Genomic DNA, 22,909 nt, shown 5'->3' with positions numbered 1-22,909 from the left:
AGCAAACATTTTTGAAATGTTTTGCTTTTTTACGCACGTCCGATTTTAATTTCAAAATTTTAAAACTACAACCTTCCATAACATCATTTCAAGAAACGGAAAAGGAAACAATTTTGAAAACACACAATGATGCTTTAACGGTCGCTTTTGCTGGTTTGAATTTTTCGTAACAATCGATCAGAATTGAGCATTTTAAATAAAGGATGAGATACAGTAACTTTGTCAACCGGATTACGTGAATAGCATGAGGAAATATATCAAACTTTGTTTAACTGCCAAATGGCTAAGTGCAAATGTAATCATTGCGATTAGTACGGTTTTATTCAATTTGGTAACTTTTTTAGAAATATCAATATTTTTTGAACAAAATGAACCTTTTTCACAGAATACCCGACAGAACCGTTCGGGAATTGTTTTTTTTAATGGGTAACCGTGCTCGAGAACCGATAGGTTAATAACTTTCGGGTACGGATAATTAAAATTACCCGAAAGATTGAGTCGGGTCGGGTAAGAAAAACCCGATCTTATGTGCGTTAAAGGTTAGTTTCCGTTCAGGGAATCGGAATCCGATAAAATTATTATTGGCTTTTATCGGTGTCCAATACCCGTTCGGTTAAGGTCTTTTTCGGTTATTATCGGGATGCGGACATTCCCTAGTCTGCACTACTTTTGGTTTAGAGTTCTAACAGTTTACCAACCTCATCCACAGGACACTTTTTAACTAACCGATCGCTATGGTAAAAAAAAGTTAATAGACGGTGTTAATAAAAATGAGCAACTGCTTTTGCTAAGTGTTTTTGGAGCAATTACTTTACGTAAAGTGGAGTAATTTAATGGAGCTCCGAAAACACATAGCAAAAGCAATTGCTTATTTTTATTCACACTGCCTATTAAATTTTTTGCTCATTTTTATTCGCACCGGTGGGTTAGTATTATGGTCAACATAGGGTTTCAAGAAACCCAAGTTGACCATAATATTAACCCACCGTTGTAATAAAGGTAGGCTCCGCGTAGTGTAAATATTTATACAATATTAAACAATATCAAAAGTATAAAGTGGGACAAATGTATAAAGCGGACCTTAAGAACCTGTTAGATATTAAAGAAACTATCGTTTTAACTGTAGATCTTATGACGTATTCTTTTACTCTTGGAAATATAAATAAAAAACCAAAACAAAAATACAAAAAGCAAAAGTTAAGAAATCATATTTTATTTGAAATACTGTTGTAATTATGTACGTAAAAAATCAGAAAATCTACACAAGTTGATCTTTTTTTTAAATTTTTTGAACTGACGGAAACAACTTCAGATTGTAAGCAACTGCAACTCCAATAAATAGACTTTAATTTATGGGGCCTGGGTCTACTGCTATTGTTCTGGTTACTGTTGTTGTTCTTGCTTGATAAATTATGTCCGAGGAAGATTTTTCATCAGTCGGTCTAAATACAGCTACACTTTCTTGCTCTTCACATTTTTGCATGCAACATATCAAACTACGAATAAAGGAGACAGCTGCGTAACTTCCTACTGTCATTCCTAGACGCATTTCAATGGGAATAACTCTTTCAACAAGAGGTTTCCAATGAAAACATCCGTTTACGCTTGACATCATAAACCTGTTAAATGAGACAAATCTTAGTAAACCTGTTAAGACAAAGAAATGAATTTAGATTTAAGTAAAAATGCGGGTTTTTTCATTACCAGCGGGTTTTTGTATTGAGGGTTTTTTTTATATACCTTACGAAAAGCTTTTGTTAGTAGTAACGAGCATAGGTTAGGGCTGAGGGGTTGCAGTTTTTTTCTTTTTTTTTGATAACTAACTTAAATACTAAGTTAAAAAAATAAGTCAAATTTTTTAATAAAAAAAAAACAAAAAAAAAAAAACGTTAATACGTATTTTTTGAGCTCCGCGAGATTTTTTCAGCAGCTGCTGCAAAATGTGAAGGAAAAAACTGCGATTACGAAAATTTGAATTAAGAGGAAGTTGATAAATTTTCAAAACAGTGTTGTGGCATGTGTGAATACAATATGCTTAACATTTTACTAAAGATTAAGAGATTTTTTTACCCAAGTCCAAGTTTCATTTTTGATGTTTACAAAGCTTTTTATATAATATTTTAAATTTTATTCCAAAAAAGCTTTAAAAAAAATCAAAACACTTTTTTTAAAAATCTTTTAAAGAAAATTTAAAATTTTTTTTTGTATTTATAGCCTTTAAATAAATTTTTATTTTGAGAATTTTTGTTAAAAAAAAAAAAAAAATTTTCAACTCCATAAATGTTTCATTTGTTCATCAACAACAGATCTTCAAACTTTGACTGAAAGTTTGATTTCTTAAAGTTTTATACAGTTTTTGTGCGAAACCGAAATAAGCTGTTAAAGTTAAGCAAAGATAAACAAAGAAATAGAAGAATAAATAAATTAGGAAATAGAATCTCAGGTTAAATTTTTTTTCGCTTCAAACAAAATTTTGAATAAAATTTATAAAGTTCTATTGACATTATCTTGCCCTTCAATCTATATAGATTACAATGATAAACCGTATACCTTTTCAGATGATGAGAGAATGGACAAGTTGTTTCTGCTCAGCTTATAACGCTCTCCTAAAAAAAGGTATGATCAAGATCAGGCATATGAAGCGGTTAATACACTAACAATTCTATAAATGAGCCTGAGTAGAATTTTTTAGTTATTCCCAGGTTTCTAACATTTTTTAATCTCCAACTTTGAAATATTATCTCAAAAAAGGCTTAAACTTATGAAAATCAAAACGAAAAGTTGAAAACTTATCTCATTAGAAAATTATTCTCTGATGGTGACGAGAAGATAAAATCTCTGATAAAAATGGAAAAAGTAAGTTTCTACCGATTAATAAAAAATGGCTTAACCAAATTAAAGGGCGGCTTATATGTAAACCATTTTCAAAACATTTCAAGTTTAAACGAATTACAAATACACGTTTATTTTTTATTACGTAAGCATGCAGTACTTACTTTATTAATTTCCATTTTTAAACTAGACTATTACTTTTCTCAGAGCATGAACACTTTTTTGTATCATCGTTAAACGAGATGTCCGTGTCAAACATATCTATCCAAAGATGACTCCCACATAGATGTGTCATAAATTATGTAATTAAGAAAATCGATTTCGATTGGAAAACTTGAAATTAATGCATTCATTATGCAACTATACATTAATTATGTAACTTCGTAATTCTGATTTGCCAGAGATTTGTGTAATACATTCAAAATTTAAAATTGACGCGCATTTTTAATAATGCCATATAAATAAATCATCACAATTGCTACCGCATTTTGTTTTTAATTTTAAAAATGCTTATTAATCACCGCAACTACTCTGCCATCCGCAATTATCTTGGGATTTGAAAACTCCATGCATCCATCTGTATGTTTTTACCCTATAAGTTAAAACAACTTTTGGTAACAACAAAATTCAGCTCAAAACAAAGTCATCTTAAATAAATAAGTGTTCTGAGAAAAAAAAATATTTTTATTATTAATTGTATTATAAATATTTTTCTTTCAAATCTTAAACATTTAAAAAGTTGTAAATTATAGTAATTACTGACATTTGCTTATAATTTAAAATTGGTGCCGTTCAAATTGCTTCATGTCCCCATATGACGTTATAGCCACGATATTTATAGCAACCATGATGCTTATAGCACTGTTTTAATGATTCACTCCCAATGCTAAATTCAATCTCAACTCTAATTAATGGAATTTATGTGTGTCTAATTATGATTGTCTAACTTTTGAGAGAAATTTTTTTTTTAAAAAAAAAAAGCATTTAAGACATTCACCGTCATGAATTTGTTTTAAAAATCCTTAGTTTTACGATATTTTTTAAAATAAGATTTAAGTAACTTAAAAAGTTATTTAATAAGATTCAAGAAACTAACCAGAGTTTATTTCCATTAATTATGCTTCAAAATGACTTATATGAATAAATAAGAATATCAATATGAATTCATATACAACTCTCATAAAAAAATTTTTTTTAAATTTATAAAAACAAAACAAAAAAAATACAAGTATTATAAAACAAAGTTATATAGAACAGCTTCCAAAAAGTTAGAGAACTTTAAAAAACGCTTTTAAGTTAAAAATTACATTATGTAACAGATATTTTATTTTTTCTTGTTTCTTTTCTTAAAGTGTGTTTTCCTAACCCGTTATGCCTAAAACAAACAGAAAATACCTAAAAAAAACTTTGCTTCTGTGATCAAGATAGAGATATTTTGAAATTCGTCTGTTTTCAAGAAATTTCTCGGTTCTCGTTCAATACTGAGTAACCTTCTAAAATATTCTTGAAATGCTAGAATGTACTACGACTGTCCAGTAATAGTCATACAAGGACAAAAGCACTGGTGACTTGAACCAATAACTCGGTTTGTGTTACTGCTGAGTAAGGTCATCGGAGACTTTAAAATGGAATCATTCAAATGGGGCTTCAAGGCGGTTTCACAAAATTTCCTTTGCCTATGGGATAGCCTTAACACTTAGGCGCACTATCAGAGAAAAGACTGGCAAAAGTGGAGTTCTCTGTTGGTTCAGTTATGCCAAAATGAGATACAGATTGTCTCTCAAAGTCTATACCCTTGACGCTCATTTTGACTGATTCAGGGAGAATAGTTTAATGAGCCCAGCAAGTCGAACGTTTTCATCGAGATATGTTTGACTTTGAACATCATTTCCAAGGACAATATTACAAAAACATGAGGTGGTGTGTGTGTGTGTGTGTGTGTGTGTGTGTGTGTGTGTGTGTGTGTGTGTGTGTGTGTGTGTGTGTGTGTGTGTGTGTGTGTGTGTGTGTGTGTGTGTGTGTGTGTGTGTGCTACATTTACAGTATCGGACAAAACATGGTGGAAAAACTCAAGTTTAGAACTAAAGTTAATCAAAAACTAAAAAGAACTAGTAAAACAATTGTACATATTAATTTTTAAATAGTTTATTATGTTCTTAACCAAATTTAAAACGTTTGAATCATACTAAGAATCACAAAAAAAAATTATAACACATTTTTTTCAACAAACTACATTTTTCCTTGGACAAAACAAGGTGGACAAATCAAAACGAAGCTTTTTTTATAAGATTTCATTGTCTTTATTCAATTTACCGCATTCTTTTGTTTTCACTTTTATCATAACATTACTCTAAAATAATAAAATAGATTTTGGAACGTCTGGCCAATTATTTTTTCAATTAAACTAAAAATAGATTTAACTCGTAATATATGGGGTAAATTGCAACTTAAAATGGCTTACGACAAATTAGGAAATGTTTTACGTGAAAATATTATTAAAGATTTTAAAAGCGGAAAACGTCAAGCTGAAATTTGTAGAAAATATAATATAGCTAAATCGACTGTAAGCAAAACTGTCAAATCATTTGGATCTCGTGACTGCTATAAAACAAACCATCGGGGCGGACGTCCAAGAAAAACAACACAAAGACTAGATCGAATAATTGGTAAAGAGCTTAAAAAAGATCCATTTTTGTCATCCACAAAATTAACTGAAAAACTTGAACTACAAATCTCTAATCGCACTGTGCGACGAAGAGCTAACGAAGCAAAATTGTTTTCTCGAATGCCTGCCAAGAAACCGCTAACTTCCTTTAAAAATAGAAAGCTAAGACTTGCGTTTGCCAAAGCACACCAAAATTGGACTGTAGACCAGTGGAAAAACATACTTTTTAGTGATGAATCAAAATATAACCTTTTTGGAAGCGACGGCAATAAGCGAGTCTGGAGACCAAAGAACACCAGATTCAATACTAAATATACCAAGAAGAGTGTTAAGCATGGAACGTCTGCTATAGTTTGGGGTTGTTTCTCAGCACTAGGAACTGGTCCTATTCACAAAATTAATGGAATTATGGACCGCTTTGTTTACAAATTTATAATGGAAGATGTTATGTTACCACATGCTGAAAGGGAGATGCCCCTAAAATGGATTTTTCAACAGGATAATGATCCCAAACATACGTCAAAAATTGTAAAACAATGGTTCAAGGACAAGAATATCACCATAATGGAGTGGCCTGCACAAAGCCCTGACTTGAATCCCATAGAAAATTTGTGGGAAATAATTGACAATAAGATTGAGCGTGCAAATGTGAAGACCAGTGAGGAATTATTTGAACAAATCGAGAAGGCCTGGTGAGAGATTGATATGAGAATTGTTGACTCATTAATTGCGTCTATGCCCCGAAGAATGAAAGAAGTAATTAAAAGTAAAGGAGGTCCTACCAAATATTAAGTTAACTTTTGAAGTTTTTTGAAAAATAATAAGTTAATTTTTGAATTTTTTTGAATTTTCAGTCAATTTTTTGAATGTCCACCTTGTTTTGTCCAAAGAAAAATGTAGTTTGTTAGGGAAAATGTGTTTTAAAACTTTTTTAGTGATTTTTAGTATGATTCAAAACTTTTAAGTTTTGTTAACAACATAATAAACTACATAAAAAATAATATGTTCAATTGTTTTACTAGTTTTTTTTAGTTTTTGATCAACTTTTGTTCTAAATTTGAGTTTGTCCACCATGTTTTGTCCGATACTGTAGGTGTTTCTTCGAGAAAGCGATTTGTATTACATTCTAGAAAATTAATCTATTTGTAGTGAATCTAGAAAACTCATTTCTATACCGTTTTCAATGATTATTGACTTTCATTGTCTGTTAAGTATTTTTTATCAGACTGCAGAACAAATATATAACAGTTTCCTTGTTTTATCATAATACGACATTTTCATGGCCTGTTGTTATAAAATTAAAGTTTGTATTGAGTGTTGTTGTTTTTCTATGGACATTAGAAATGAGCATTTATAGCACTTGGAAGCCAGTAATAACAAAATACGTGTTACATAATGTTGTTTTGCTATTACTGTTCAGCCATACTTTTAAAACTCGTAATAAAATCTTTAGCAAAGTTTTCTTTAGCACTTCTTCGACTCCTACATTGCCCAAATTTGTCTCGATAGCTTCTTAAAATCCGTCTCAGAGGTTGGATGAAGGATTGTAACTTTACGTTTCATGATATTCTAGCAGTTTTCAATAAAATTGAGATCTGGCGGGTTTGAAGGGCAGTTTGGTAGAATATCTACTCAATTGTCAATAAACCACTTCTTTAACATACTTGTCGCTTGACATGAAACTGAGTCCTACTGAATGAATGTAAAACCACTTAATTAAATGTGCATTTTAACATTAGCCTCTAGAACTTCAATTAACTTTGCTGAGTTAACCTTCACACTCTTCCCAAAAGTCCTCTAATCCTCAAGGGTATGATGCTGTTATCGCACCCTAAACGTTAAGTTGTTGTGAATATTGCACAATTTTCAAGGTTTTCTTTTAATTTGAACACCTGAAGGTCGTAATACATAATTTGAACCTGATCCACGTACTAGTGAAAATATACTCTCATCAGAAAAAACTACCTGTCCCACCAATCGACTGGTTCTTCGCCATTTCCTTGCAAAACTTTATGCGCACTAATCTTTGTTTTTCTATTATGAGTGGTTTTTTAGCCGGATGTCGCGTAAGAAGTTTAAAGTCTCACAATAGAAGTCATCTTATAGCTCAGGTGCATGAGTCAATGTCTTATTTTCCAACGTCATGAATAATAAAAACAGAGCTGGCATGTGGGCAACGAACACCAATAACTTTAAAGATACGATCTTATCTACAAGCTGTTTTGTGAATTACACCACACTTACTACGACTATTATCCAGACCATTTGGCAAAGTGCACCGCAGAACATTCCGAACTTCATGCTTGAATATCTTCATAAGCTCAGCAATTTTTACTTGAGAGTTCTTCATTTAGTATCACAATTTGTTCTTTAACAAAATCATGGATATCAGCGTTTTTTGTCCATTTGTTTATACTTTACTGTAAATAAAAAAATCACCACACTGAATTAGTACAAATCAAATAATGCATTCTGAGTTAAAAAAATAAAAAAGTACTGAAATATATCAATACTATTACATTATATTATTTTATATATTACTAAATCACCTTTACTTATAAACGACCCACCGCACAAATAGCAATTTTGGTAAGCCTATAATATTTTTTCATTTTTCACTAACTTTTTGGTATTGATTTGTTATTGTTGATTTAAACAGTTAGTACTTTATACGGAAGTCCTTTTCCTCATAATTCCAATGAAGTTAAGCCATAAATGAACAGACGTCCAGATCAAAAGTTCAAACAACATTGTTTTTTAGGTGTGCTTCAACTTTTTAGCCAAAAAAATAATATGTAAAAAAAAATGTCATAAACAAGTTACTTTATTACAAAACCCGCGTGTCCCGCGTTTTTATGATAAAACAGATCGAGTGAGATGGTACTTAATGTTTACGATTGTATACTGAACATAGATATATATAAAACAGGAAGAATAAAGAACATGGCAAGAAACGTTCTGGCGTTCCAGCTTCCAATTTTCTTGATAATATGACGTGTTCCTGTTTTCATTTGATTTTTATGTCTCTAATAGGTAAAAAGTAGTTTTCAGCAGAATATTTGTAAATGTAATCATAGTTACACTATTCTTAATAACTGAAAGGTCCTAATTGTCTGTTATGATTTTTTAATTTTATCTTGAGTCTTTAAATAGCTAGTAATCAGGATTATATATATATATATATATATATATATATATATATATATATATATATATATATATATATATATATATATATATATATATATATATATATATATATATATATATATATATATATATATATAGCTATTTCAAGTTGTATTATTTTCAAATACAAAATATCATGCTCATATAAGAATGCTCAATATTTTGTATAAATAGAGCCATACATACATACATACATACATACATACATACATACATACATACATACATACATACATACATACATACATACATACATACATACATACATACATACATACATACATACATACATACATACATACATGCATACATAAAATCCTAATTAATAGCTTTGTAAAAACCCTATATATGTATAGACAATTTTAATAACAGTTTTAAGGCAAGTTGTTTGTTAGTATTGACTGAATTAAAAATGTATTATTACCTTGATTTACTATTTATACAAATAACTTTGATGTATTTTCATAGTTACTACTGAGTTTAATTTATTTCAAACTTAGATTAAAAATAGTTTTGTTTATGTGAAAAATTTCTGTATGGTTCAGCAAGATCCCTGTTAATGAGAAATCCTATTATATTAAAAATTAGTTAAAAGCATTTACAACACATTACTCTCATTGCAAGCATAACATTTTTAGTAAAGGTATTTTAAGTTAAAGTTATAGAGTTACAAAGGTAAAATTGCAGAGTTATTTTTATTATGTATAGAAATACTATATTTCAGTTTGTGTTTTTTTTTTCTTTTACCAAAATGATTCAAAATTGCTTTAGTAAGAAAAGTCATGAAGTATATTTTTAAAAAGTAGAAATATTCATAAAAGTCATGAGATAATATTTAGAATAAATATTTTTTAGATTTAAATTTTTAATTTCACTCTCATTAGTAAATCTCCAATTTGATTTAATTAAATGATCAGAAAAGAAAAAATGTTTTCTTGAATCAATAACTGATTTTAATGGAATAAAAAATTTTATTTTTATTTGTTTTAGCAAGAAATTTTAGTTTTGTAATAATTGATAATTTCCTCAATAATAATCTAATACAATAAAATATTTTGTTTATTTTCAATCTAGGGACTTTTCTTATATTTGCTGAAAGTTTGTCAAAGTCAGAGGAATTTACTGCTCTTTTTAAAAAGGTTTTGCTTAAGAAGTTCAACCACTCTTTTCTAAAAAGATCAATAAATGAGCAAAACTATGGTGAAGTTGACAATGTTGACAGCAAAAAATCAAATGGCGGGGAGCATGTTAAACATGTCCTAATAATGGTAAAGTAATCTTTTTAATTAGGTGGCTTGGTTTTATCTTTATTTAAAAAGAGTGTAAAGTTACAATGTTATTAGTTCTTTTTTAATTATATTTTAGCCTAAAAATGAAATACTTAATTGACTATTACACGTTCACATTCCTCTCCAGTGATCAAATAATTTTGTCAGTTTAAAAGTATTTTAATTTTAGTATATTTAAAAAAAGAATTTTGAAAAATTGTTTAGATTTTTAAAAATTCTTCTTTTTAAAGTAAGAATTTTTAAAATAAATTGTTTCCATTCCTTGTCTTCAAGAGAATATATATATATATATATATATATATATATATATATATATATATATATATATATATATATATATATATATATATATATATATATATATATATATATATATATATATATATGTTATATATAATATATATTATATATAATATATATTATATATAATATATATTATATATAATATATATTATATATAATATATATTATATATAATATATATTATATATAATATATATTATATATGTATAGCTATTGTTTGTCTTAGATGTTATCTTTGTCTCTTGAAAATTTCTTATCGAAAGAATCTGAATTTATTCGAGACATTGAACTTCATGTTGTAAACTCTAAAGTTAAATGTGAAGTTTCAGAAGTTAGTGCAGTAAGTAGTTGTTATTAGTTTTTGTTTTTTTTTTTGTATGTTATTTTTTGTTTTAAGTCTGATAATGTAAAGAATTAGAAGGTAAATGATATATTATTTTAACAAATTTCAGTCATTCTTTGTTTTAATAAACTAAATGTTTCATAGATAAACTTTTTTAAACCTTAAACGAATGATTGTAATTTAAAAGGACAAACCATTTAAAATTTGTTTTTATAATTTGATTTTTATTGTTTTAACACAGACAATAAAGTTGAGTTATAAAAGCATTGATACATGACAGGAGTAATCTTTACTTTGGTTAACAAAAAGAAATTGATATTTAATTGTGTCATTAATAGCTTTAACATGTAGGATGATAATGTCAAATTTATTCAATATTATATTCATTAACAGATATAACTGTAGTTAATTGCTATTTTATTAGTTTGATTAATGAACTGCTGCCAACACTAATTAATATGAAATGCGAAGTTCTCTTGGTTAACTAATTTTCCATTCAAAAATATTTTTAAAGAAAATAGTTATGAACACAATTTGCATGACAACTTTTTTGGGTGAGATTATGTATCAAGAGTACTTCAGCATAAATATAATAAAATCTTTAGCTTTTCCTCATAATTAAATAAAATAAAATCTTTAGCTTTTCCTCATAATTAAATAAAATAAAATCTTTAGCTTTTCCTCATAATTAAATATAATAAAATCTTTAGCTTTTCCTCATAATTAAATATAATAAAATCTTTAGCTTTTCCTCATAATTAAATATAATAAAATCTTTAGCTTTTCCTCATAATTAAATAAAATAAAATCTTTAGCTTTTCCTCATAATTAAATAAAATAAAATCTTTAGCTTTTCCTCATAATTAAATAAAATAAAATCTTTAGCTTTTCCTCATAATTAAATAAAATAAAATCTTTAGCTTTTCCTCATAATTAAATAAAATAAAATCTTTAGCTTTTCCTCATAATTAAATAAAATAAAATCTTTAGCTTTTCCTCATAATTAAATAAAATAAAATCTTTAGCTTTTCCTCATAATTAAATATAATAAAATCTTTAGCTTTTCCTCATAATTAAATATAATAAAATCTTTAGCTTTTCCTCATAATTAAATAAAATAAAATCTTTAGCTTTTCCTCATAATTAAATAAAATAAAGTCTTTAGCTTTTCCTCATAATTAAATGAAATAAAATCTTTAGCTTTTCCTCATAATTAAATAAAATAAAATCTTTAGCTTTTCCTCATAATTAAATAAAATAAAATCTTTAGCTTTTCCTCATAATTAAATAAAATAAAATCTTTAGCTTTTCCTCATAATTAAATATAATAAAATCTTTAGCTTTTCCTCATAATTAAATATAATAAAATCTTTAGCTTTTCCTCATAATTAAATAAAATAAAGTCTTTAGCTTTTCCTCATAATTAAATAAAATAAAATCTTTAGCTTTTCCTCATAATTAAATAAAATAAAATCTTTAGCTTTTCCTCATAATTAAATAAAATAAAATCTTTAGTTTTTCCTCATAATTAAATAAAATAAAATCTTTAGCTTTTCCTCATAATTAAATAAAATAAAATCTTTAGCTTTTCCTCATAATTAAATAAAATAAAATCTTTAGCTTTTCCTCATAATTAAATAAAATAAAATCTTTAGCTTTTCCTCATAATTATTTGAAAAACAATAAAAATATAATATTATATACAAAAAAGAACCTCTATTTATAAAAAAAATTTGTTAAAATAATCAGAGAAGCTCCTAAAAATAGCATTAGTTGTCCTATGTTGCTTATATGAAGGGGGTTGGTATGATGCTTATTTGGAGGGGGTTGATAAAGCATTGAGTATTAGAGTTTTCTCATAAAGCCCTACCAACCTGATATCATAGGTTTTTTAAGTACATTCATTTTAAATTTTATCCAATTTAAACAAAGTTTTATTAAATAAAAAAGTTCTTCAATTTATCTTTAAAACAGCCATTATGCAAATACACATCACAGAACACCTTTTTTTTTTATAAAAAAAAATGTCATTATAAGAAACTTTTGAGTTTTTTTTTTCAAACTTTTATCTCATTGATATCATACAAGCATTGTTGTATTTTTAGTCCATTTATTTAAAAAATAAATGGATGGTTTTTAGATTCCTTACTAAAATATATGGATGGTTTATACAAACCTATAAGTTGCTCCTTTTACATCCAAAGTAAATAAGAAACATTATTGTCAATTATCTTTCAAAAAAATTGTTTTAACTTAAATCTTAATATATTATTTCATTTTAATTGTTCAATAAACATCCAATGACTTAAAAAATAAAGCTCTAAGCTTATTGTTGCAAAAGCTGATAAAAGAAAGTTAGAAATTGGAAATAGAATTAAAAAAAAGTTTTTAAAAAACTTGCACTTTCACCAATGAACTCTTTATACATGTGCTCTAAATAATTTAATCTGGGGTTTAAAGTTTATAATCATTTTTCTAGTCTACATGAGAAAATAATGGAAAAATATTTAAATAATAAACCTTGTTTAAAAGGAATAAAGTTTATTCAAATAAAAGAGTTAATAATAAGATAACTAGATTGAAATTGTTTAAGCCTTTTTTTATACCTTTTCTAAGAAAGGTTGAAGAAAGCAACAGATTGCATCAAAAAAAATAATAAATAAATAAAATAATAAAAATATATCTCTTGGATGAGCTTGCAATTTAGGTGAGTAATTAACTAATTACTGTTGGTAATTTCCATAATGTAAAATTATGGAAATTACCATCAGTTTTAATGTCACATAATGTGGCATTAAAAAACTACAATCACTATATTCAATAAATTTCTTGCATTAGTTTTTATGAAAGGTATCAAATATTATTTTAGGCTCACACTATACTTTATGTTAAGCTAAAAGTATCTTTTGCCAATACAGAATGGTATATTCAAAAAAAAGCAAACACTGCAACATGAACCACTTTTTACAGTTGTAATCAAGAAAATTTTAATCATGACTTAGTTATGATTGTGATTGGTTATGATTGTGATTGGTTATGATTGTGATTGGTTATGATTGTGATTGGTTATGATTGTGATTGGTTATGATTGTGATTGGTTATGATTGTGATTGGTTATGATAGCTTGGTTATGATTGTGATTGTTGTAATTGACTGAGATACAGCTTGCACAAGGGTTTTTGACTGCCTTAACTGTATATGCTGTGGTTACAATTATTTTTGCTAAAAAATTGCAATGATGGCTGCTACATTGGTTTCCTCTAGTAGTGGTAACTCTGAATGATCATTACGGTTGTTGCAGACAATTGTACTAAAATTGTACTAACAGTACAATTTATAAAGAATATGTGCTTCAGCTTTTGGTGCTCACTTTTTTGCTTACAGTTTTATACTAATATGTAATTACCAACTTTATTTTAATTGGTATTTACATACATAAAGTTATTTAGTATAAAAAATTCAGTTTTTAAATTATTAAATTTTAGTTAAATTCTGCCAATATTGTTATCAATTGGTTTTGTTACTATCGGAATAAAGATTCAAATAAAAAATGGCAACACATGGTATTTGTGCCATCCCACAAATTAGAAAGATTATTAACAAGTGGTGAGATGAGAGGATTTCTACAAAAGTATAATGTTACAAAATTCTATCAAAAGGTGATAATAGTTTTCTCTTATTTCTCACTCATTATTTCTTACTTATTTTAATTACAAATGTAGTTTACATACTGATGATATTTTGTTTATTTCTTTCAAGTTGTTTTTAATTATTATTTCTATATTTTTCCTTATGAAGATATTTTTAAATCTTCAACTTGTTAATGTTATTTAGGAAGAAGAAATAAAAATGCATGATAATGTAACAACATCCAATGAGCGATGGTATCTTCTGACTGTGGCTGCTCTAACTTCACTGATAGTTATCATATTGCTTTCTCTTCTTGTGGTAAGTAGTTAAAATATATTAGGCAAAAAATAAGATTTAATACAATCTTTTACTAACTACTTTATAGCTCTATACTACATTAACTTGGTTAGGATAGTCAATCATGTTTGCAATTTAGAACATTTGTCCCTAGAAAGATAGCTAATGGCATTGTATTTACTATGTGTATTTACTACATGACATTAACTGCTTCTAACAAGAACATTTGTCCCTAGAAAGATAGCTAATGGCATTGTATTTACTATGTGTATTTACTACATGACATTAACTGCTTCCTTTGATTAAATTTGATGGTAATATGTTGTTGGAGTCAACTTTATCAGAAGCTTTTTTGTTAATTGAGTTAGAGTAAAGGGGTATATGAAAAGTGTCAGAAAAGTCATGACATGGTTTCTTCTATTTGTTACAAAAATCTGTAGCTGCCGGTAACTTGGTGGTTTGGATAATGTTTTTGGCAAGGAATCACAATTTTGGTTTGAATGAAATGGTGATATTGGTGTGCAGTAATAAATAATCTCTACTAATTAGAAGTTTGTTGAGACCTGAACTTGTGTCAATAAGTAATCTGATTGGTTCACTATTAACAGTGGTCTTTATGAAACCATTTTGGTTATTAAATGATTGAGAAGCAAGATGCATTAAATAGTTGGTTATACTCATCTTATATATAAATCTGCAATATATTTAAACATTCTCTGTCATAGGTTGTATATTATCTACAATCTTTTTAAATGCAGTAGTTTGTTTCCCTTAACTTTTTTGACAGCGAGTCAGGGAAGTTAAGGGACTAAAAAACAGAAGAGAACTAAAGTTTAATTGAGAAAGTAAGCCTTTTTACAATTTTACAAATTATAGTCCAACCACCTGTTTTCTTAAATTTAACAATTTATGCATTTACTAAAGTATGTTTTATGTTCTAAAATTAATTTAGTTTAAAATTTATTAAAAGTAAAAATATTTTGAAATTGTTTTCATTATAGATTTGTTGTAAAAGAAAAAAGAAAGATAAGGAAACATCAAAAGAATCTCCATTCAAAGATAGTGAAAGCCTCTTAAAAACAGGTCGCAATTCATTTTCAAGCTCTCCCAGACAAGTAGCTTTCTCATATTCTCCTAAAAAGGCTTCTACACCAATATTTTCATTTTCATCTCCAGTCAAAACAGTAGATAAAGTTATTCTCCCTATTCAAAGTCCCATAGAAATGGCTGGTCCATTTACTGTTCAACCACAGTTAGATTTATTATATCCTGCAAAAACAGGGTTCTCTAGAAAATGGTCAGAAAACAGTTCAATTGGTGGAAATGGAAGTAAAAATAAAAGTCTGTTTCAATCTAGGTATAAAAGTGTTATTTATAATATGTGGCTGCTTTTTTTTTATATAAATTATAACAAAATTATTATTGCATTAAATAATTTGAATATATATTTTTTTAAATTTTTTATTGAAGGAGGGGTTCTTCTGCATCTTTGGTTATTGAGCTTTCTCCTAGAACTCCTGATATAGAGGAATCTGTTATTACACATGAAAGGTAAACTGACTATATGAGGTCTCCTAATATAAATATACTGGTTTGTATAAAATCTTCTAGATTTGCTGCAGTAAGCAAGGGTGTCTTAATGTTGTTTTATAATGTTAAAACTGTTAGAGTAATAAAGATACTAACATATCTCATAACATTGTCGTTTTTATGGAGATCTACTAATTCGTTTAATTATTTTAAAAATTTTTATCATAAAAATGTTTAATAAAAGTTGTTTTTCTTGTTTAAATCTCTATGTAATGTAGTACTTTAATTCCTATTACAAAAATGAGCTGTTATAAACAAAACTGATTTTTTTTTTTTTGGCATTTAGTTTTAGTATAAGTATAAGTATGGACTTCACATATCAGTTTATTAAATCTTTTAAATTTCTTTTCTTCTTTACAGAGTTTTTTTATTTGATACTCTTTGGTTAACTAAGCAATTCAACTTTGTTTGAGTTGGATTTTAAACTAAGTTGTTAAGGTTAGCTTTTAAAAATATATTTCCTAACAAATTCATGTATTTGTTTCCTTCTCACCCGATGAAATTTTACTACAATTTTGTGACTTTGCAGAATGCAGCTAATCAATCTGAATATAGTTTGAATGTTGTAACAAAATTTGTTTAACAGTCTAATGTAATTATAAAATAATAATTTAAGCAAAAAAACTAATATCATTTTTTAAACTCTCATTTGTTGGTTTTCTCATTAATATATTTTTTTAAATTGAAAAAAATGGCAGTTGTAATAACTATCCACTCAAATGATAGTCTGAATTGTTTTTCCAGTCCTACAGAAGAAATTTTGTTACGCAAAAGTCGATGTATAAAATATAGAGAACTGTGCAGATTAAAAGATAATGATAAAGAACTTACAGAAGAATTTTGGGTAATTTTGCTTAATACTTGTTATAATCAGAAATTGTTTTTTTTTTTTTTTTTACTTTTAAGCAATAGCAAATTACCTTCACAATTTTTGAGTAATTTATTCTAGGTATGTTAAATGGAAAAAAATGTATGTGTAAAACAGAATTTAAAGATCAGCATTTGGTTGTGTCCATTTTTTATTTAAGACTTAAGCAATAGTGTTCATCTTACTTTGTTTATTTAAAGGTTATAACTAAAAAGTTGATTGATTAAATGAAAGTGAAAGTATGAATTGTTTTTCTTAGAGCATACCTCCAAATACTATATCTCGAAAAGAAATGCAATTAAAGAATAGTTTAAAAAATAGATATCCAGAGATTTTACCAAGTATGTCTTATTTTTTTTACTTCTTGACTTAATTCAGTTATAAATTATCCTTAATTATCCTTAATTATCCTTAATTAGCTTAATGTGTAAATGCATTAAACATTAAACAATTTTAAACATCATCGATCAGATCAACAAAATCTTAACTGATGATTGGTAATATATGATCACTAAAATTTTGTGCTGAGTTAAAAAAAAAACAAACATAATTCTTTAACTTTTTTACTAAAAATAAAAATCAGATAAAATTTGGATAGAATTTTTTTTCTTTATTATATTAAAATCACACAATTTTTGATAACAACCATTTTTATTATTTTTCTAACTGGTGGATGTACACCCCTTAGAAAGCCATTATACGAGATCAAAATCAGTTTTCATGAGGTACAGTTTTATTTTATTGCAAAGTGAAGATTCTTTGCTTGCCAGCCCTTCTTGAGACCATTCATATCAGAATTGCCTAAAAATCTTTAATCAGACAACATTCAGGTTTATTAAGTGGAAGATTTATTAAGTAGAAGATCCTCAATCAAAGAACTTTTGCCTGGTCAAGTTTGTTACTGCATGTTTTTTTTTTGTCATATAGACACAAAATTTTAGTGATCAAACATTCCCAATGGCAAAAGATTGCATAAAACAATAAAAAGATTGCAGTAAACAAGTTCAGGTTGTGTTAGGCTTTTTTGGTGAAGAAATATTTTCACTAAGCAACAAAAACAGCTAAAAAAAAAGCATCAAGGCCCATTTTAATGCAATTGTATTAGCATTTTATGTAATTATGTATATACTTTGTGAATTAGAATTAGTTGATTTAAATATTTGTATTTTAGATTCTCGTTCATTAGTGCGTCTTAAAACAACAGATAATTCTTTAGTATACATAAATGCTAACTTTATTAAGGTAAGCTTGTTTTTGCAACAAAACAAATTATTAGATTTAGTGTCAAAATTCTTTAGCACCTCTCTTAAACAAGCTCCAAAAGTTACATAATTTGATCTTTATAAGCTGCTTTTGGTATTACAATATAACAAACCATAAAAATGACAACAGATATAAAAAGCTGTCTTAAGTAAGCTGTCTTTATTGTTCTTCGTTGGTCAAATGCAAATAAAGAATTGCAGAGCTTTTTAATGTATAAAAAAGCTAGACAAATCTTATTCTTATATGAAATATATGGTTTAAACTTATAATTTTTGACCTTACTTTTTCTAACTATATAGAAAAATAAGAAAATTTGTCTTTTTACATAATTTAAGATAATATAAATATTAATATAATCTAAAGTTATACAATTGGAAAACTTTTTTGTATTCAGTGAGATAATATAACCTTGTTTTTACATTTAATAAGAAAGATGAATGTACTTTTTTTTTTACATGTAAATTACATGTATTTACATGTACATTATAAATTGTGGTATTTCAATTCAAATCTAGGGATATAATGGAGAACCAAACCAGTTTATAGCTACACAAGGTAATTTGATGCTTCTTTACTGTTTTTAAAAAAACTCAGAAAAGTTTGTAATAAAAAAAAATTAATTTTAGGTCCATTGGTGGCAACTATGACAGACTTTTGGTTAATGATCTGGCAATTCAACTGTTCTATTATTGTGATGTTAACAAAATTAAAGGAAAGAAATAAGGTTTGAGTGAAAACTGCTCAATAAGATTTCTTTATTATAAAAGGTTTTGTAATGTTAATATTCAAAATTAAAACCTTATAAATCATTTTAATAAATTTGAAATTTATAGATTTTAGTTTTGAATGATTTATAGTTTTTTCCATGGTAACTTTAACAAAAAATTTAGAAATAATTTTTGTTCTTTTCAATAAAACAGTAGTTTTACTTTAATAAAATTTTCCCGAAAAAGTTCTTTTCACTAAAAAATTTGCTGTTACAGGTCTTCTAATAATTTACATTTTTCTATTGTCTATTTGTGGATATCACTTCATGATAGGAAATATGATCTACGGCCACTCACACAATATTGGTAATGTTATATAGTTTTTTTTTTAAATTTAAAGCTGACAGTAACTTCATATATGTTTATTTTATTAGGAAAAATGTGTTCAGTATTGGCCATCTCCTGAAACTGTTTCTCAACAGGTTTACGGTGATGTTACTGTGACTTATGACTCTGAAATAGATCGCCATGGATACAAAATCATGACAATGTATATATCTCATAAGGTAAAATATACAACTGAAACTAGAAAATTTAAAATCAGAATGCAGAATGGTTTTAGAATTTTTCTGAAGAAGATTGTCTTTTCTATCACGTTTTTTTTTATTTTTATCTTATTATTTTTTTCATTTTATAAACCTAAAATTTTGTATTTGGTAATAATTTTTTGACAGGGAAGTGATGAAACTCGAAAAGTAACTCACTTTTGGTTTACGTCATGGCCAGACCACAATGTGCCAAAAAAATGTCATCAGGTTGTTTCCCTTGTAAAAGAAGTCCATAGTCTTCAAAGACAGCAGGGAGCTCCATTGGTTGTGCATTGCAGGTTAGAACACTGATAAATTTTTTTTGGGGGGAAAGAGGGGTGAGGGGTGGAAAAGAGATCAGAGTAAGAAAGGAATGGTACAAGCGTTTAAATTTTGTGGAATAATTTTTGCGTAACTAATTTTTAAAATTTTGGCTCAAATAGCGAAGTTAAAATCCTCAAAAGTATGCAAAAGGTAACAACTTGCAAATCTGAATTTTAAAAAAATTCTAACCAGTTTCATTTGCAAATTTGGGTTCTGCTATAAAATTTTAAAAAATACTACATACAAACAGTGTATTTCCTGATTAATAGAGCACTCTACTCTGAAATTTTCTGTTCAAATCTTTTTAGTATGCAATTATAGAATTAGATAACTGTCTTTTGCAAAACCGTTTTCGCCGTTATGCTGATGCGTACATAAGACGTTTACACTCTCGCCAATTCGTAGTTTTTAAGTTTGCTATAAATATATGAGCTGATGAGAATCAGAATGGTGTAAAAAAAAATTTTTTAGTTAATTCAATATTTATGATTACAATCCATTATTCTGTTAAATTTGAGCTTGGTGTAAGACATTAGTTACTAATCACTTATTTAGATTTAAATTTTTTCAAATTTTTTACAATACAAACAGTTTCTATTTTATTCGGTTGCATTTATTATCAACATATTGAATATTTAGTGCTGGTCGAGGTAGAACAGGTTGTTTCATTGCACTTACTCTTGGAATCTCTCAAATCGATGTAAGTAATGCTTATACTATATGCAAACGAAGAAAGTAAATCATAAAAAAATCAAAAATAAAATCCTACAAGAAATGTTTCTGCTAAACTTCTTTAAAGGATAGGAACCTTTGAAATTATGAATAAAACATGATGAGCTACTCTATTTTTTTTTTTGAGCTTCTCTTTTCTTTGAAATTTAAGAAATTTGATAAATTAACTTAAGCAATTCACAAACCAGCAAAAAAAATTAATGATGATTTCTTTTTTTTTATTGAAATTTTAAATCATTTCTTTACTTCAACCATTTTTTACTTAAGGAGGAGAAAGAAGTTGACGTCCTCAAAATTGTCAGTCAGATGAGAATCGAGAGGTTTTTTTTATCATTTCTGCATTTTGTGTGTGTGTGTGTGTGTTTTTTCTTATAATAGTTTTTGAATATTTTTTCATACTCTTTTGACACATTTTTCTTTCCCGTATCTAAACTAATGTTATTTTTTAGAGGAGGAATGGTGGATAAAGATCACCAGTACGTTTTTATCTATAAAGCTTTGTTCGAGTATTGGTCTTGCAAGCTTCATAATTCCTCATTAGCGTCTCCCTTGCTTTCCACTAATCAATATGCTTCATTGAGTTGCGATAATGATCCTGAGTTGAATGATTCCTTAGAAGACTTACCAATGACTTTTAATAGGTCATCTTTAGCGGAATAAAAATGCGAAAAAATATAGAAAATAATATAAAATTCCTTGTAGTTGTAAATATTTTTGCTGGTCATAAATATTTAAAAAGATGTAGCGCAAAATATTTCAAACAAATTCATATTTTTCCTAAAAATTATAATAAATATAACTTCAGACCGTCAATGCCGAGTTTGTATTTTGTAGTTAATTATTTTGTGTATTATAGAAAACTATTTGAGAAAACTTACGTTTAGTATATATGTAATTACTTTATATGGTGTTTTTAATTTGTTTTATACTTTCGAAAAATTTCTAATTTATTTATACTGATTTACTTTACTGATTTATGTTGGTTAAGTTTAAGAATAAATATCGATTTATTGTGTCTTAAATATTTAAAAAAAAAATCTAACATGTGAAAAGGTGATCTATTTGAAGCAGTTTCAATTGCGTTTCGAATCTGGTTTAGCTTCAATCTGAAACAGTCTCAGCTGTTCGGACATTTCGTTAATAAAAGTTGATACAATAAAAAGCTTCAGTAACGTACAAATCGTTAGTAAAAGTTGATACAATAAAAAGCTTCAGTAACGTACAAATCGTTAGTAAAAGTTGATACATTAAAAAGCTTCAGTAACGTACAAATCGTCAGTAAAAGTTGATACATCAAACGAAGAAATCTCTGTACATTGAAATCCAGATTATCTTAGTTCTTAAATGACAAGAAGGCATTCAAACAATCAACAGATAATTATTTTTGACCAATATGGTAAACATAAGTACATTTGCAGCCTGGTCATAAAAGCTCTAAAATGTTTAGTGCAGTTTAATACTCGTCTAACAAAGCCGGTTGAGTAAAGTGTGGACAGGCAAATTTTTTATTAATTTGCGACTCGTCCGGTAAGCCCACTGACAAAAAATGTAAAGGATCCATTTTTGTTGCGACGATGCAAACAGATGTCAAAATTTTATCTTATTTTTTACCTTTAAAATGTCTACTTGCTCTGAACTTTCGTGAGTGTTTGAGAGTATGAGTATGGTTGCGAATACTGCATCCCGCTTCTCAAAACATAAGATAAAGTTTCTAATCATGTTTGCACTGCGAATTGCTGCAGCATTAAAATGCTTAAGGTTTTTTTGTAACAGTAGATCGTTGGAAAACATAAAATTCCATAATTTTTTTCTAGCACCGAGTCATAATTATAAAAATGCCTGTAATGAGGCGGCAATCTTAATATTACAAACCCATTTTTAGTAGTCTAACAGTAAGAAGAAAATAAAATCGTAATTAGTAAAGTCATAATTCGAATTAGCCATGTAACCACATTGAGTAACACACTCTTCTTTTGTATTGATTTGCAAGGAAAATTAAACTTGCACTTAAAATTAAAACTTCAACCTTTAAACGTGTTAAAATTTCACTTTTTCAACTTCTATTAAAACTTATATCAACCCATTAAAAATGATAGATTTTCAATGAGTGGGTTACACTTCTAGATCAAAGAAAGTCTATAACTCAATATTCGCTCACTACGCTGTACACTTGCTAAATTCTTTCTTATTTAATGCCAAAATAGTCTTCATGACTAGATGACTTCATGACTTCGTGGATGTACAAAAATATGCTCTTCTTTTACATTCTTCAGCTAAACAAATTCATGTT

General features: G+C 27.2%; 6 protein-coding genes and 1 long non-coding RNA gene across 9 annotated transcripts in view; 6 read left to right on the top strand and 1 right to left on the bottom strand.

Moving 5' to 3' along the window:
- LOC145181042 (cysteine-rich protein 2-binding protein-like) overlaps positions 1-22,909 on the top strand; it is a 400,331-nt gene that overhangs the window by 78,320 nt on the left and 299,102 nt on the right. The window lies entirely within an intron of this gene.
- The window catches only part of LOC145181378 (liprin-alpha-2-like), a 391,227-nt gene that overhangs the window by 78,320 nt on the left and 289,998 nt on the right, over positions 1-22,909 (top strand). The window lies entirely within an intron of this gene.
- LOC145180864 (tyrosine-protein kinase ABL1-like) overlaps positions 1-22,909 on the top strand; it is a 324,834-nt gene that overhangs the window by 78,320 nt on the left and 223,605 nt on the right. The gene's annotated exons all lie outside the window — the stretch shown is intronic.
- Positions 1-22,909, top strand: part of LOC145181231 (uncharacterized) — a 313,564-nt gene that overhangs the window by 78,320 nt on the left and 212,335 nt on the right. The window lies entirely within an intron of this gene.
- LOC145181932 (hamartin-like) overlaps positions 1-22,909 on the top strand; it is a 175,945-nt gene that overhangs the window by 78,320 nt on the left and 74,716 nt on the right. The gene's annotated exons all lie outside the window — the stretch shown is intronic.
- LOC145181782 (uncharacterized) lies at positions 1,198-3,122 on the bottom strand. Its single transcript, XR_016456449.1, has 3 exons — positions 2,997-3,122; positions 2,551-2,606; positions 1,198-1,619 (listed from the first exon to the last, which is right to left on the bottom strand). It is a non-coding gene; the product is annotated as an uncharacterized LOC145181782 (long non-coding RNA).
- Positions 8,209-21,629, top strand: LOC145181783 (uncharacterized). The gene is made up of 17 exons (XM_090099952.1): positions 8,209-8,530; positions 9,761-9,954; positions 10,505-10,618; positions 14,107-14,280; positions 14,456-14,569; positions 15,550-15,905; positions 16,019-16,099; positions 16,883-16,982; positions 17,266-17,347; positions 18,178-18,248; positions 18,785-18,824; positions 18,896-18,993; positions 19,411-19,542; positions 19,711-19,862; positions 20,527-20,587; positions 20,887-20,939; positions 21,069-21,629. Exons 1-17 carry the CDS (start codon positions 8,488-8,490, stop codon positions 21,277-21,279), a joined length of 2,076 nt encoding a protein of 691 aa, XP_089956078.1. The 5' UTR covers positions 8,209-8,487; the 3' UTR covers positions 21,280-21,629.

Source organism: Hydra viridissima, unplaced genomic scaffold (genome assembly GCF_058129835.1).
Source record: "Hydra viridissima isolate aposymbiotic clone 2 unplaced genomic scaffold, HvirCarnegie_v1 scaffold_10, whole genome shotgun sequence".
Classification (NCBI taxonomy): Eukaryota; Metazoa; Cnidaria; class Hydrozoa; order Anthoathecata; family Hydridae; genus Hydra; species Hydra viridissima.
Note: the sequence above shows the minus strand (reverse complement) of the source record. Positions and strands in the feature narration are given on the sequence as shown.